Source organism: Gymnoscopelus braueri (genome assembly GCF_963280865.1).
Source record: "Gymnoscopelus braueri genome assembly, chromosome: 4".
Taxonomy (NCBI): domain Eukaryota; kingdom Metazoa; phylum Chordata; class Actinopteri; order Myctophiformes; family Myctophidae; genus Gymnoscopelus; species Gymnoscopelus braueri.
This window is the reverse complement of record NC_137605.1, coordinates 54,581,465-54,596,004: the sequence shown is the minus strand read 5'-3', so window position 1 is coordinate 54,596,004 and position 14,540 is coordinate 54,581,465. Positions and strand designations below refer to the sequence as shown.

The following is a 14,540-nucleotide window of genomic DNA, read 5'->3' as shown; positions in this document are numbered from 1 at the left end:
AGGCCAATTTTTACAAAACTCCTACAGATTTTGTCCAAACATCACGCAAATCGGTACACAGTATCTCTATAGTAATTAAACAAAACGGGTCTTTAGATTTTCCAATTCCAAAAGTGGCCCGTTTTTAACAAAATGCCTCAAATCATGAACGCAGTCCGATTGTAGTGATGTTTGGAAATACGTCACATTTGAGGTGATTCAAATTAATTAGTTTTCGCACACACACACACACACACACACACACACACACACACACGTCTATCGTTTTACTTTACTTTACTTTATTTGTTTATTTTGATGGGACAATCCACATTAATGAACATTCAGTACATGAAGGTGACTTCAATCAGCTGAACATGATCTCATGTAAATATGTCAGATTTAGCTAAGCTAATTTCCATCCAATATTTATCAATATTACGGCCATAACGTTTTTGTCACATACATTCTCAATCTCTTGATCAGTTTGTATCAGTGGTGGAAGAAGTACTCAGATTTTTACTTAAGTAAAAGTATCAATACCAATACCACAATGTAAACATACTCTGTTACAAGAAAAAGTTTGGTATTCAGAATTTACTTGAGTAAAAGTACAAAAGTATTGGCATGAAAATGTACTTAAAGTATAGCCTACCAAAAGTTAAAAGTACTCATTATGCAGAAATGTCCCATTTTCAAATGTTCTAAATGTTTCCAAATCTTTTGAAAATAAATCGGCTATTTTCAAATAGCTGAAGTATACTAAATATAGCTAAATATAGCCAGGCCAGAAGTTCCACTCCATTGATCCATGGCAGGTGTTTTTCTCTCACATTTCTAAAGCCTTTTCAACTGCAATGAAAAAAGAAATCTTTGCCTGCATGCGGGTGTCGCTGGTGAGGGATTTTGCCTGTCAATCATCGCCTCTGCTCCGCCCCCCCCAAAGGAAAGGATAGGGGAGGGGAGGGGCGAGGAGGAGAGTGGGCGGGATTAATCGGCTGTGACCTCACTGTCGAAGGGCCAAGCTCAGATTACTTTTCAGCCTAATTATTCAGGATACCCCAGACCACAGAAAATCCACTGAATGTTCAAAGTTCAGATTTTTTGGGTGTAATTGAGGTCATAAAACCCCCAAAAAAACATAAAAGATAAAAAAAGTGAAAATGAATGTCATAGAACCTTTAATATATGTTTTGTAATAATAATCAAAATTTACAAAGTAACTAACGTTTTCAAAAAATTATAGTGGAGTAAAAGTACAATATTTGCTTCTGAGATGTAGTGGAGTGGAGGTAAAAGTAATGAATATTGGAAATACTTCAGTACTCCCGTAAAGTAAAAATACCTCAGAAGTGTACTTAAGTACAATACTTAAATGTAAATATAATGTATTTCCCCATGAAGAATGTGTGAGTGGTCCCTGGCACAAAATTGTTTAAGATGGGGGTCGGTGGCCAATTATATATTAATTTGGGGGTGCTTAACATGACATGTTTGCCCCATATCAAGGGGTTTCCTGTTTACCAGTGTTGCCATGTCTGCTTATAATAAGTGACTTTGGGCTTGATTCTTAAGTGTAGTTGCTTATTTTGACTTGCTTCCTAATGTCTTTTAAACCAGTGGTTCCCACATTTTTCTCATGTCAAGGACCCCCAGATTAATATGTATTTGTCCGCAGACCCTCATCTGAAAATATTTTGTGCCAGGGACCCCCATACAAAATCAGTTGAACAACATTAACCCTACATACATTGCTTATTTGAAAATAGCCAATCTGCAAACAAGCTCACAACTTGTTGCGATGTGATGCGTTGTGAGCCATTAGTAGATCTGTTATTTTCTAAAGAATCTTGAAACATTTTGAATTTTTCTGAATGTTTTTTAAACATTTTAAAAACACATGTATTGTATGGGGGGGGGGGGGGGGTCCCTTGCACAAAGGCAACGGACATTAGCACAATGTGCACACTAAATGCCAACTTTTGCCAACAAACTACCAGTCTGTTCCAGTCTGAAGTAGTCTGTTTGGTGGAGAGTCACCTTTACTTGTTAATTCACTTCAAACAAACAGTATTCACTTCAAACAGAGATGGAAAGAGGAAGAGCAATCAATTGACAGAACATTTCACAGAGTGTCTGCACACATGTTAACACCCGTAAACTATTATTACACTGACAGCAGTCTTCAAGTGGTGAAAACAAGATGAGTTGCATGAGAAGAGTTTGAGAGCCATAGAGTGAGGCGGGCCTGCTATGTGGGCATGTGTGTGTGTGTGTGTGTGTGTGTGTGTGTGTGTGCGTGCGTGCGTGCGCGTGCGTGCGTGCGTGCGTGCGTGCGTGCGTGCGTGCGTGCGTGCGTGCGTGCACGTGCGTGCGTGCGTGCGTGCGTGCGTGCGTGCGTGCGTGCGTGCGTGCGTGTGTTTGTGGGTGGTTGGGTGGGTGGTTGGGTGGGTGGGTTTGTGTGTGTGTATCAGTGTATGTATGTGTGTGTCCTATGGCTCTGATGTGGTGTTCTTATCTGGAACACAGTTACACACAGTACACCGGACTTGTAAAGACCGACCCGGGGGCCAATTGTAGCACAAGGGCAGATTTGTTTAAGGCCAACGACTTCCTTCCTATATAGTATTATTTATGGCCAGCCCGTCTTGTTTTGTTTGTTTGTCTGTGTTTGGCAGCCAATATTAAAGTAGGCCTACATATATGCATCTCTCTCACACAGAGACATGCAATGTGGCATGACTCCTCTCCTTAATGGAATGATGGGGTATGTGTATGTAACAGTAAATAAATACATCTACTGATGCACAAACTTGGACACATCATCAGTGTTGTTTCCTGGAGTCACTGGGTGTTTCGGGTCTCGCAACAGACGCCCTCCTCCAGGCGACCCGACCGAGGCTGATCAGACCCCGGTCTGTGTCCAAGTGGCATGCTACAGCCCTACTGTCTCTTGAGGGGAGTAAGAGACAGTGCTAATGAGGGGGTTAGGGTTTAGGGTGGCAGGTGAGATGTTAACAGCAAGTTTTGGCAACACTAAGAGGCTCTAGGCACTGTGGGTTGACTCCGGGCCTGGCTCCTCCTTCGTCTGACCAGAAGTGGGCATTCTTCTCTGCGTTGCGTCGTCATCATTGCTGCTAGGCAAAAACGTCTCATTCTACCTTGATGGATTTTTTAAACCCTCCTTGCAGGTTTTACTGCAGTCTGTAGCTTTTGGGTTCTTCCTCTCAGAGGAAGTGGTCACTGGTTTGGGCTGCCAACCCACTCCACCCCGGGGCGCCGTCTCTCCGGCCGTCCTCGGTCTCTCCAGATGTCACCACGCTCTTCGTGGTCGTCACCCAGTCTGTTCCTGGTTGTCACTGGTGTAACCAATGTTACACTTTTAATAACACACAGAAGCAGAAGGAGACAGCTCTGGATCTTTCTCAGAGTTTCTGAGCAGGGGTCGTCAATGTGTCCGTAGGCCTATGTAGGAATCACACGCCGAGATCATAACTTCAGCATGGTACAGGACGTAATATTTCATAAATCATATAAATATCATTTATGAATTATTACAATATATATATTGATATATACTGAAACTTACGTCACTGTAACAGTAACGTGAGTTCTTGTCAGACTTGCAATAAATATCCCAATAGTATTACTGTAAACAGAGAAAAAATGAATGACACACGCCTTCTTAATAAAAATAGTCTCAGAAATTTATTAATGAAAATAAATGCACAAAAACGCCATGCTCTCCATCAATATATGCTAACTACTAGGGAGCCAGTTAGATAATTTAGAACCAAAAAGAACGTATTAGTTCCCCCACTCAAATGAGGGCTTAAATGTTAGTAGATAAAGTGGAACCGAGGATATCATGTGGGGAAAGAATTGAACAGAAATTAACTACCACGCTGCCTGGAAAATGACGTTTCATGGAGCCCTCTAGGAAGGAAGAAGTCTACACATCCAAACAGCATATCGTCAGATAGTTGCCATAATTTCATGTTTTAGACTCATACGACCTGGTTGATAGCCCTTTGGTGACAGTCTTTTTCCAGAGTCCAGTGAGAGGTCAAAATCTTTAGTCTCTGGGAGTCGAGACCTCCCAGAGTGCCGGAGTTGCAGAGGAGAGCGTCCCTGGGGGGGAAACTCTACCAGGGTCTTGGTGGGAGAGGCAGTACGATGGGTCGGTGCCCCATACCTTCTCCCACCCCCCGGTTCCTCTGGGATCAGGTCATCATCTGGGTTGAGGAGTAGCAGAGAGCAGAAGCAGGAAGAGCGCTGGAGGGCTGGTGCAGGAGAAGAGAGAGAGAACGGGGGTCTCTCTGTCTTTATAGTAAAGGGGGCCGGTTGCAGGAGAAGAGGGAGGCCCCCCCACCTTCTTCGGGAGGCGGCCTCCAGTTCTCAGTGTAGATCTCATGTTGACACACATCATTCAGTGAATGATATTGACTTATTGTTCGTTCCTTGATGACGCATCGTCACTGAGTCTTTTTGGGCTTCTTATTGTACGTGAAATCAAAAAGGCAATTCAGGCATATCTTTGCATCATATACATTTAGGTTAGGTGGTTAGTAAATGACTCAAAGCAGTGTGGACTCTATTACCCATTTCTAGGGGACACACAACATATTCAATAGTTCCTTTCTTCACCCGACTGGGGCTATGCTTGTTGGCATTTGGTTTAAGGACATAATATTTGTAATACAATGTCTTTGTCTCATGGTCCTAGTGGGGAGGAGAGGGAGAGAGAGAGTGTGTGTGTGTGTGTGTGTGTGTGTGTGTGTGTGTGTGTGTGTGTGTGTGTGTCTCTCTTTCTTAAGTCCATTTCCTGCATGTCATCAATAACTTTGGGCTCCCCCCATTCACTTCCAGAGAAGGGGGGGGGGAAGCTGGAGACAGGGAGAGAATGGCTTGGTGTGTAATCGGAGCTCCGGCTGGTAGACGCAAACTGCATTCTTTCTTCATCCTTATCTTTATGGCCCTGCAAGGGCCTCGCCTCAGAATCCCGGGGGTCGCTGAGGTGAAACTGTGATCAGACCTCCACACTGAGATCTACTCTGGCCCTGTGAGCTTGTAGGAAACAAAACCCAGATTTCTCTTTAATATCCAAAAATGCACGTATCTGCATAAGTCCATTTTTGGGGATGGCCTTGCGTGCATATCACTACACCTACATGGACGGACGTGTCCATATGGCAAGACATTGTATTTTATTACATTTTTTTCATATTTTATCACTTCTTTTTTTTTCACAGTATATTTGCAACTACATGAATTTTGTCCTTTGCATTTTACCCATCCTATAATCACTAGGATTCTACGGCGCTCGGGGACCAAGTCACAGCAATAGGTAGTCTATGTCTGATATCAACTATCTCATTACCAGAAAAAAAGTATTATATAGTTTTCTTGAGGCATGATGATGATTATTATTATAATTATACTGAATTAAACTTCAGACTCTGACTCACTCCCCTTTTTCCACTGCATTCTGAAAACTCACCTCTTCAAACTCCACCTACAGTATAACCCCCTAGCAATACAGTATAACCCCCTAGCAATCTATAACCCCCTAGCAATCTATAACCCCCTAGCAATCTATAACCCCCTAGCAATCTTCTCTCCTTGTAAACCTTCCTGCCACCTTTTGATAGATGCTATAGTTTACTATGCAGATATATGTTGGTGTGTGTGTGTGTGTGTGTGTGTGTGTGTGTGTGTGTGTGTGTGTGTGTGTGTGCGTGCATGGTGTGTGCGTGCGTGCGTGCGTGCTTGTGAGCACACACAGACACACACACACACACACACACACACACACACACACACACACACACGTACACACACACACACACACACACACACACACACACACACACACACACACACACACACACACACACACGCACACACACCTTTTACTTGTAACATTCTGTTACAAGTAAAAAGTCCGGTAATCAAAATTGACTTGAGTAAAAGTATTGGCATCAACATATACTTAAAGTACCAAAAGTAAAAGTGCAAATTAAACAGAATGACCCGTTTCACAAGGTATCATAGTCAAGGGCGTATCGTCATTGGGGCCAACGAGGCCATGGCCCGGTCTGTAAAACCCTTCTCCCCCAGGGGAAAAAAAAACAAAAAATCAACATAACAACATTAGCATCCCCTCACCCTGTTCTGTTGTAGCCAACCACAGAAAGTCGCCTTTGTTTTCAAATCGGGCTTATTTGCATTCGGCCGAATTGTTAATGGGTGGCCATTAAAAACCGGTTTCCCCGTCAAACTGGTTCTCTTGCCAGGTAAAAAGTATAAAGAGGGGCCAGAAATAGCTCCACATTTCATTATTGTTGTGACTTGTGACTAGTCTACTACTCTACAACATGAAGAAGCCACCAACCAAAAAACGATTCGTCCAGAGCAGCATGCTACTACACTTCGCCGCCAGCTCCAGCAAGACGCCAGCAAAGGAGGACAGCAGCAGTGCCAGGACACCAGCGCTCATCACCGTGCCAGCGGTGACGACTGCCCCACCAGCGGCTGCTGGTGGGGGGCCAGTGGGGCCACAACCAGCAGCCACCACAACGCCAGACCCGCCACCACCAGCAACTATCGCCCCGGCCAGCAGCACCATACCAGTGCGCCCCTGCTCCCCGGATTCCAGCGGCGCAGTTGCGCCAACAGACCTCTCTGCTATCGACGAGCCAGCAACTCAACCCATACATTGATTATACTTGCATATTGTGTTTTATTCACGTTTCTCTCTCTTGCATTAACGCTGCAAATTTGCGATGGTAATTCTCAATAGACTGTCACTAATCAGCCATCGTTGCGCGAGCCCCCAACCCGGGGGGGGGGTTAAGAATCTAGCCCGGTCCACGTTAGAACCCACCATACGCTACTGATCATAGTATGTATAAAATGTATTAACATCTTTGGAAATAGCAGATCTACAAGAGATTGTGAGCTTGTAGATCTGCTATTTTGAAATAGCCAAAGTTTAAATATGGCTGAAGTGGTTAATGTATGTTTTGTAATAATAATCAAAATGTAATTAGTTACTAAAGTCTTCAAATAATTGTAGTATTAAAGTACAATATTTTTCTCTGAGATGTAGTCGATGTAGCACTTAAGTACTTAAGTACAGTACTTGAGTACATGTTTTCAGTTACTTTCCACCACTGTTCAAACAACATGACACACCTCATGAACACTTCATCAGCTGTCTATGAGTAAATGGTTCTCCCTAGTGGCTGCTCCTTGTACTACACTAGTTCTGTGTTTCAGCCGTTGATGTCTGAGGACCATGACCACAAACACAGCTTCAGTTTGGAAGACCCCCGTCAAATAAAAAGACAAAAGACCAAGCGTCATGTCTAATGTGGCATGAACAGAGGAAGGTTGGAACAGCCAGGGAGGGTGTCACAGCCTCACAATTTGGAACGGTGATCGAATGGAAACAAAATACAGAGGCTTTTTGTACAGGATATATATTATCCCATGGCATTCATATTTACTCTACAACTAATTATGGATCACACAATGAGGCTTTGGCCAAACAAACCTATCTTGCACAATATCCTGAAAGGCACCTGCACAGCTGTGGCCTTTTACTGCAGCCACAGTTGCTGCAGTAAGCACACTTGAGGTTAAATGTCCCTTTGCTGCAAGGGACATGATAGTGGCCGAAGCAGCAGAAAAATAAAAATATTTTACATTGTAAAAGAGGATGAGACCTTAATCATCTCTAAAACTCACTAATGCTACTACCAGATTCAAGGTCCAGTTTCTACTGAGTGGCCTTGAATTCTGTGACTCTTGTGCTTTTCACTAGAAGTGACATATTCATTGAGAGAGAGTACACATAGACAGCATTTATCAATCATATCCTATGTTTGTGCAGCTCCACAAATTCCATGTTAATCCTTTCACTGGCAAGAAATGAGATGCTACTGTATGTTGTTGTTACAGTACACTATATTTATCTGTTGCCCAGTTTGGACTGATATGCTCATGAGTGGCAGAAATGTGCTGCATTCTCTTTTAATAGGCAAATATATTTTTTGTACATTGAATGAGCCAGGTGAATGATTTTCTGTCCCATCAGACTGACCTTGTAATGTTTTATTGAATATCCTCCAATAGAGGCCTTCCATGGAATGGTTGCAAATGTCTAATTTCTGTGCAATAGTAGAGTTGGTAAAACGTTGGAAAGCACTGCTGTACTGTTACTTGTTTACAAGATCCAGAAATCTGACTATTACATTTATGTTACTGTATATCTTATTACATTTTAACCACTTAAGCCCTATATACTTTGACAAAAATATCAAACATGACACATCTACAAGTTCCCATCGCATCGCAGTGTGTAAGGATCTGCTATTTTTTTTGAAAATGACAATATTTTCGGATATTTTCTGAAATGTTCAAATGCTTGAAATGTACATGCCCAAAATTTGGACGCCAGGTTGAGTGGCTAAGCATTCCTTGAAAGGTCTATATATTTCCCGCCTCGAGGACCAACAAAACACTTTTTACTTTCCAATCCTTTTTTACATTGTAGGCCTACTTACATTAAGACAGTGGACCTCGACCGCGGCCTGCATTTGTATTTGTGATTTTCTTTAGATTTAACAGAAAGGATGTAAAATATGACAGCCATGCTGTAGATTTGTACAGAAACTCCTCCCAGGTCTCCCATAGTGTGTTCTGATTGGACGGCCACTCACCCTGACTCCAGTGCTGGATGCTAACTGTGTGTTGATGCTGTTTAAAACTCTTTGGATGTGCAAATAAAAAGTTAGCCATCACTGGGTTGCTTTTCTCTCTACATGCTTAAAGCACTGGTTCTCAAACTTCTATCATGTCAAGGACGAACTAAATGAATTTGGGCGCGGACCCTCATCTGAGAATGATTTGTGCCAGGGACCCCCATACAAGAATTCTGATTTGTGTTTTTCATGTTCTCACGATTGTTTTGAAAATAGCAGATCTACACGCTCACAATGCGTCGCTCTTAGATGTATTTAGAGTTGGAGGACCACACTTTGACAACCACTGGCCTAAAGGAGCACTTCAACCATTTTAACCTTATCTTTATAACTGGTCCTCACTAATGCTTGTTATGATAAGATTATACCATTTCTGTCTACTGGCTCTGTGTCTCAGAGGTGGGTGGTGGACAGTATTTATGGCTGTGGAGGTTCTGTCTACTGGCTCTGTGCCTCAGAGGTGGGTGGTGGACAGTATTTATGGCTGTGGAGGTCCAGGGGGTCAGGACCGATGTGTATGAGGAAGAGTGTGTCCAGGACCATATCTGGGTAATTGTGGAAATTTTGATAAAAACTGCCCAGCATCCAGAATTTACAGTTTGGTAAGTTTATACCTTAGTTAAATACTATGGGATCTGTAGCCATGGTCATGGTCCCAAGTCCCTCAGGTATGGACTAATACAGTATATCATCGTTTATCAGTTCATGTATGTTTTTGTATTAATAATCTAAATAGGCAAAGTAACAAAGTTGTCAAATTATTGTAGGCAAGACAGGTTTATTTGAATGGCACATTAAAATACGATAACAATTGGGACACTAAGACAGAAACTTAAGAATGAAAAATAAATTACAACAAACTCATTACAAAAGGGCATTTAAAAACAATTCAAAAAGAGAATGAAAAAATTAAACCGAAAAATATATTAGGCTACAGTGCAGAAGAGAGTATAATTGTATATTTTTTAAAAACTAAAAGGCAGCAGCAAACAGAAATATCATCAGATTATTTTAAACACACAGAGAGTTGTAGCAGACCTGCAGTTTTGTGGGAGTTTGTTCCATAAAAACACAGCTTCTCCACGTTTAGTTGTGACCCTGGGAACAGAAAGCAGAGCTGTCCCAGATGACCTGAGAGGTCTGGATGGTACATGATGTAGCACAAGATCATAAATGTATTTTTAAACCATTCAATGCTGTATAAACCAACAGTGTTTTGATTGATTGACAGACAGGGAGCCAGGGTAAAGATCTAAGAACTGGAGTGATATGATCCATTCTCTTGGAATTAATAAGGACAAACATACGTCCTTTAAGCCTTGATATATTCTTAAGATGATTATTTCTTCAATGTGCTACTCAAAAAGATGAATTGGGTATTCTGACATTAAAATGTATTTTCTGTTGACTAAAGAGTTGTAGAGACGGAGACCCTTGTCACTGAACAAACTCTCTCTTAATTAAATGACACTTTTAGTTTTTATTTTATGTATTTATTTGTATTGAGTTGTTGACGTGCAGGTCTTATACCATCCACCAGGGGGTGGTGCACCACTTCCCACAGCCTGAGAAACATGAACCACCATCTGGAAAGGAATGAGAGTAGAAGCTCAATCAGTTTGGATATCACATGTTTCCTTGATGGAATGGATCTTCATAAAAGGACATTAATTGTGCAACATTCAATTGTTTCGTCATTAACATTAATGAAACATGGTCACTCTTTAGTCAGACTAATAGGCTCTGTGCATGACTGTAGTTCAGTCAGGACAACCATGAATGGATAAAATATATATTGTATAAATTATAAAATGAGCAATATATTCATTTTGGTTTGGTGATGAATTGGATCTGCATTTGGGTACTGTAAGAAAGCACGCATTACATCTTCCTACCAATAGGGACTCCAAATCCCCCTTACACAAAAGTAGATCCAGATAGAGCAGTGACATCACTGTAGCCTGCTAACTTCAGGTAACAGCTTGCTAAAATTACTACCACAGCTGCCTTTGATTGTGTTGTTCCTCTCTTCCTGTATTTAACACGCCTTTCCATGTAATGTATCAGACCTGATGAAGACCCTTTGTGGTCGAAACGTTGCCTGAAACTATTTAATAAAGCATTTTCTACTGGGAGCTAAAGGTGTGCGGACTTCCCCTCTTTTCCTTGATGTAAGTATTGTTGTCCAGCACCCGATAAATAGTTTTGGGATGTGCGTGCTTACCTTTGGACTCTATTAACAGCTTGCTGAAAGACACAGAACAGACCAAAGAGTCCCTGAGATGTTAAAGACAGGGCAGCAGATGAGGGACAACTTCAGATATTTATATACCACAATATATCTAGACAACAATATCTGTTGGTTTCTGAATGTAATGATATGGAATTTAACAGGTTTAAATTCTTCCACTCTGATATCTCAGCCTTATGGGAAACTTGGGGGCGCGGCAGATTTAGCTGGTCAACAGTGTGATGGTCAGTGTGAACAGTGTGAGTGTAGATTGTGTTTGTGTTCGGGTCTCACCAGGATCAGGGTCTATTGGCAGCAGGTAGCTTTGCAGCCAAAAACTGACACACAGATGGAAACGATGAACACCAGCAGATTGAAGACACACTGCACAAGCACACCCGGCACACCCATCCACAAGTTCTGGAAACAAACGCATCATATAAACAAACAAACATCATGTAAACAAACACATAACCACAATGGTCTGTTGGTTGTTACTTAGTAGCAGGGATACATTATAATATATGGTAGTCTACATTTAAGAGTTTTGTGTATGAGACCCAAAGCCTTTACAAAACAACATCTCTGCATTTGTAGAAAACCAACACAAGTAAACAAACACATCATGTAAACAAAACACATCATGTGTACAAACACATCATGTACACATTATGTAAACCAGTGGTCTAATCAGGGTCTCATTAGGACCTGGTGAACCAGGTGAATGGAATGAACTAGCTGGTCAAACAAAGACCTAGCAGCAGTGTGCGTCAATTCAATGTGTAAATAGTAAAAAGTCCTACCCTGTATATATAATAGGGTACATCCTGATTATATTGATAATATTCAGCCTGATTTATCACCCATGCCGCATCCAGGCTGTAAAGGATGATGGCAAAACCTGACATCACAGCAGCCACAATGTTCATCCCCATAGAACCTTTAATCTGAAACATAGAACAGCAATAGAATAAACAGCTAGTAACAAATGGAATGACTTCTAGAAAATAGTAAGGGCTTGGTCGAGGGCGTGGCTTACTGACCATGCATCGGCTCATCGACCTATCAGCAGCCACCGTTAAAGACCCTGCAATGATGTACTGGGGGAGAAGAGAAACAACCAATCAGATAATGAAGAATTATGTTGCAAAATGAAACATTTATGACTCTTCTTACAAAACATACAGTAGCATTAAAATGAATCATGGCAGTATTGTTGTGTGAGTACTTACAGGCAATCAAATCCTGTTTAAATAATAGTTACGGTAATTAGTATGTACGTATTAACTTAGAGACTTACCGAGAGTAAGTACAGCATGTGTATTTCATTCAAAGCTCAAATGATTTGAATGAATATAAACACAGAACAGTGTACAGTAGGGTTTGGTGGAGGATGCAGATGTTTGCTTACAAATAAAGGTGCCCAGGCAAACACTCCAGAGTACACTGTTGTAGATGGACCAAAGAAACATGCCATCACACCAAACAGGAAGAGCAGCGCGCCCACCATTATCTGCACTGTCTGCAAGGAAACACACACAACAGGTCAACAGGTTAACAGGTCACATGACACAATATTAATGAGAGGGTGAGCTTTACAGTCATTGTTTTGTAATCAGGAACAAGGCGTGGTAAACTTATATTATTAGTCCAGCAGGCTGACCTTTTAGTGACAACACAGAAGTGACGCGCGTCACAGAAGTGACGCGCAGAAGCCCCAAATAGGCCTCGCCCATCACATTTCCTACCCGGAAGAAGGGGTGATTTCGGCCCATGCGCTGGGTGAGCAATTCATGCAAGTGGATGGGAGGGGATATCCGGTGCCCTCTCTATTATGTTTAACTCTATGGTAACAACGCAGGTAAGTGATTCCCAAAAGTATCACCTGATATAATGACTTGCCCACAATAGGCGTGCTAAATGTCCAAATATACCTTCCCCTCACAGTTAATGCAAATGACTCATTTCAGCTGTAGACTGTTTACATGAAGTCAAAACCTGGATGGACATAAACTTTCTAAACCTCAATAAAAGCAAAAAAATGAAATTATATATTTTGACCATGATACTGTCCCAAGTCCAACCCACGCACCAACATCCTCAATACCCTCAACTCCAACATCTGCTCATCTGTCAAAAATCTTGGTGTTACCTTCGACTGGAACTTCACACTACAAACATTCTGCTCTGTCGTCAAAAGCAGTTTATTTCAGTTAAGACTCTTAGCCAAGGTAAAAGCCTAGCTACTTCCCCCCTAAACAACTGGAAATGGCTATCCATGCCTTCATATACTCGAGGCTTGATTATTGCAACTTCTCTCTATGCAGGAATTGAGGTATCTTTCTTTCTCTTCCTGTAAAGTTATGGTTTTGGACATACATACTTTCCGCCTGACAGCAACAATATAATACATAGGTTCTTCTATGTTTATGCTTATATTGAGTATCTTCTAATCTGTACTGTTGTTAGTCAGTGTATGTATGAACCTATGTGCAAACATACCTGGCAAAAATACTGACTTATCCATCTGAATTACAAATTAACAATGTATAACAATGGTTGTTCTACTTATAAGTTATTACTTTATTATTTTGAGAAGGTTTTGCACAGAGAAAAAATGTTATCAACAATCTTTTTAAAAGCTCTATTCGTGAGTTTCATATAAAAAAAATAATACTAAAAAATAATACTTTCAAGTATATTTACCCCGAGAGCTTGTGGGGATGTCCGTTTGAACTTCAATAGTCTGGTGTCTGGACTGGACCCCGGAACCAACCCAGTCCCACCAGACTGCATTTGGACTGGAACCGACCCCGTCCCACCGTTAGTAAGATCTCCATAAGTCGCATCGTCTATCTGTTGGAGCTCAAGCTGGTCATAAATTCCATTGTCAGCCATTAGTACTTGCGTTGTTATTTCAGGTATCTGATAAGGTCAATCTCTTCACAACACACTGAAGACACTGTTCTAAACATAGGCAGCACTGTTACATTTATATCACATATGAGAGCACTCCCCCTCCAACATCCCTCCCCATCCCCCCCCCACACACACACACACACACACACACACACACACACACACACACACACACACACACACACAGTTTGGACATTTGGCACATACTAGACTGTGGTGTAACGCCTATTATTTTCTGATGAAATTAGCATTTCTAACAAATATCAACCACAATGCGTAGGCTGTACTGACGGAAGTTACGCTACAGTTTTCCTGTAGTGTCGTGATCTCTGTAAATTTAAACTCAACTATCCGTCATTCAGGACCAACACCGAAAAGTTAAATAAAAGAATGAATAAAAACTGTTGTGGTCACCAGGGTTGCTTTGAGTAATGAATGATATCAAAAGTTGAGGCAGAAAATCTAAACCTGATGAGGCCTAGTCTGGAAACCAGACGAATATACCAGTGCAAAAAAGAAAATAAAAGAAAAGTCCTTGATATTAATCTGGCCATGTCTCATGCCATAAGGCCCCTTGCAAAGGTTCCCAGGCATGCATGTCATTTATTGTCGAGAGAGTATGTTTTGCACCCTGTCCGTCCGTC

General features: G+C 41.6%; 1 protein-coding gene across 4 annotated transcripts; it reads right to left on the bottom strand.

Moving 5' to 3' along the window:
• Positions 1–9,971: 9,971 nt before the first annotated feature.
• LOC308083174 (membrane-spanning 4-domains subfamily A member 8-like) lies at positions 9,972–13,910 on the bottom strand. 4 transcript variants are annotated; one of them, XR_013932975.1, is made up of 7 exons: positions 13,684–13,910; positions 12,389–12,499; positions 12,021–12,077; positions 11,781–11,924; positions 11,272–11,397; positions 10,972–11,024; positions 9,972–10,333 (listed from the first exon to the last, which is right to left on the bottom strand). XR_013932975.1 is itself a non-coding variant. In XM_080425357.1 (7 exons), the coding sequence occupies exons 1-5, from the start codon at positions 13,873–13,875 to the stop codon at positions 11,284–11,286; spliced, it is 618 nt and encodes a 205-aa protein (XP_080281483.1). In that variant the 5' UTR covers positions 13,876–13,910; the 3' UTR covers positions 9,972–10,333; positions 10,972–10,994; positions 11,272–11,283. The 4 variants fall into 4 exon arrangements, 3 of the variants coding, with proteins under 3 accessions (XP_080281483.1, XP_080281484.1, XP_080281482.1); XM_080425357.1 differs by having other exon boundaries at positions 10,972–10,994; XM_080425358.1 differs by lacking the exons at positions 9,972–10,333; positions 10,972–11,024 and adding an exon at positions 10,722–10,732.
• Between the last annotated feature and the right edge of the window lie 630 nt (positions 13,911–14,540).

Bases quoted from the DNA above. Each gene is read 5' to 3' on its own strand.
- LOC308083174 (XM_080425357.1), bottom strand. From the start codon at position 13,875: ATGGCTGACAATGGAATTTATGACCAGCTTGAGCTCCAACAGATAGAC. The intron at 12,500-13,683 runs GTAAATATACTT...GTTTCCTTGCAG, and splicing joins CATCCCCACAAGCTCTCGGG to ACAGTGCAGATAATGGTGGG. The intron at 11,925-12,020 runs GTCAGTAAGCCA...TCTATGTTTCAG, and splicing joins GGTCGATGAGCCGATGCATG to ATTAAAGGTTCTATGGGGAT.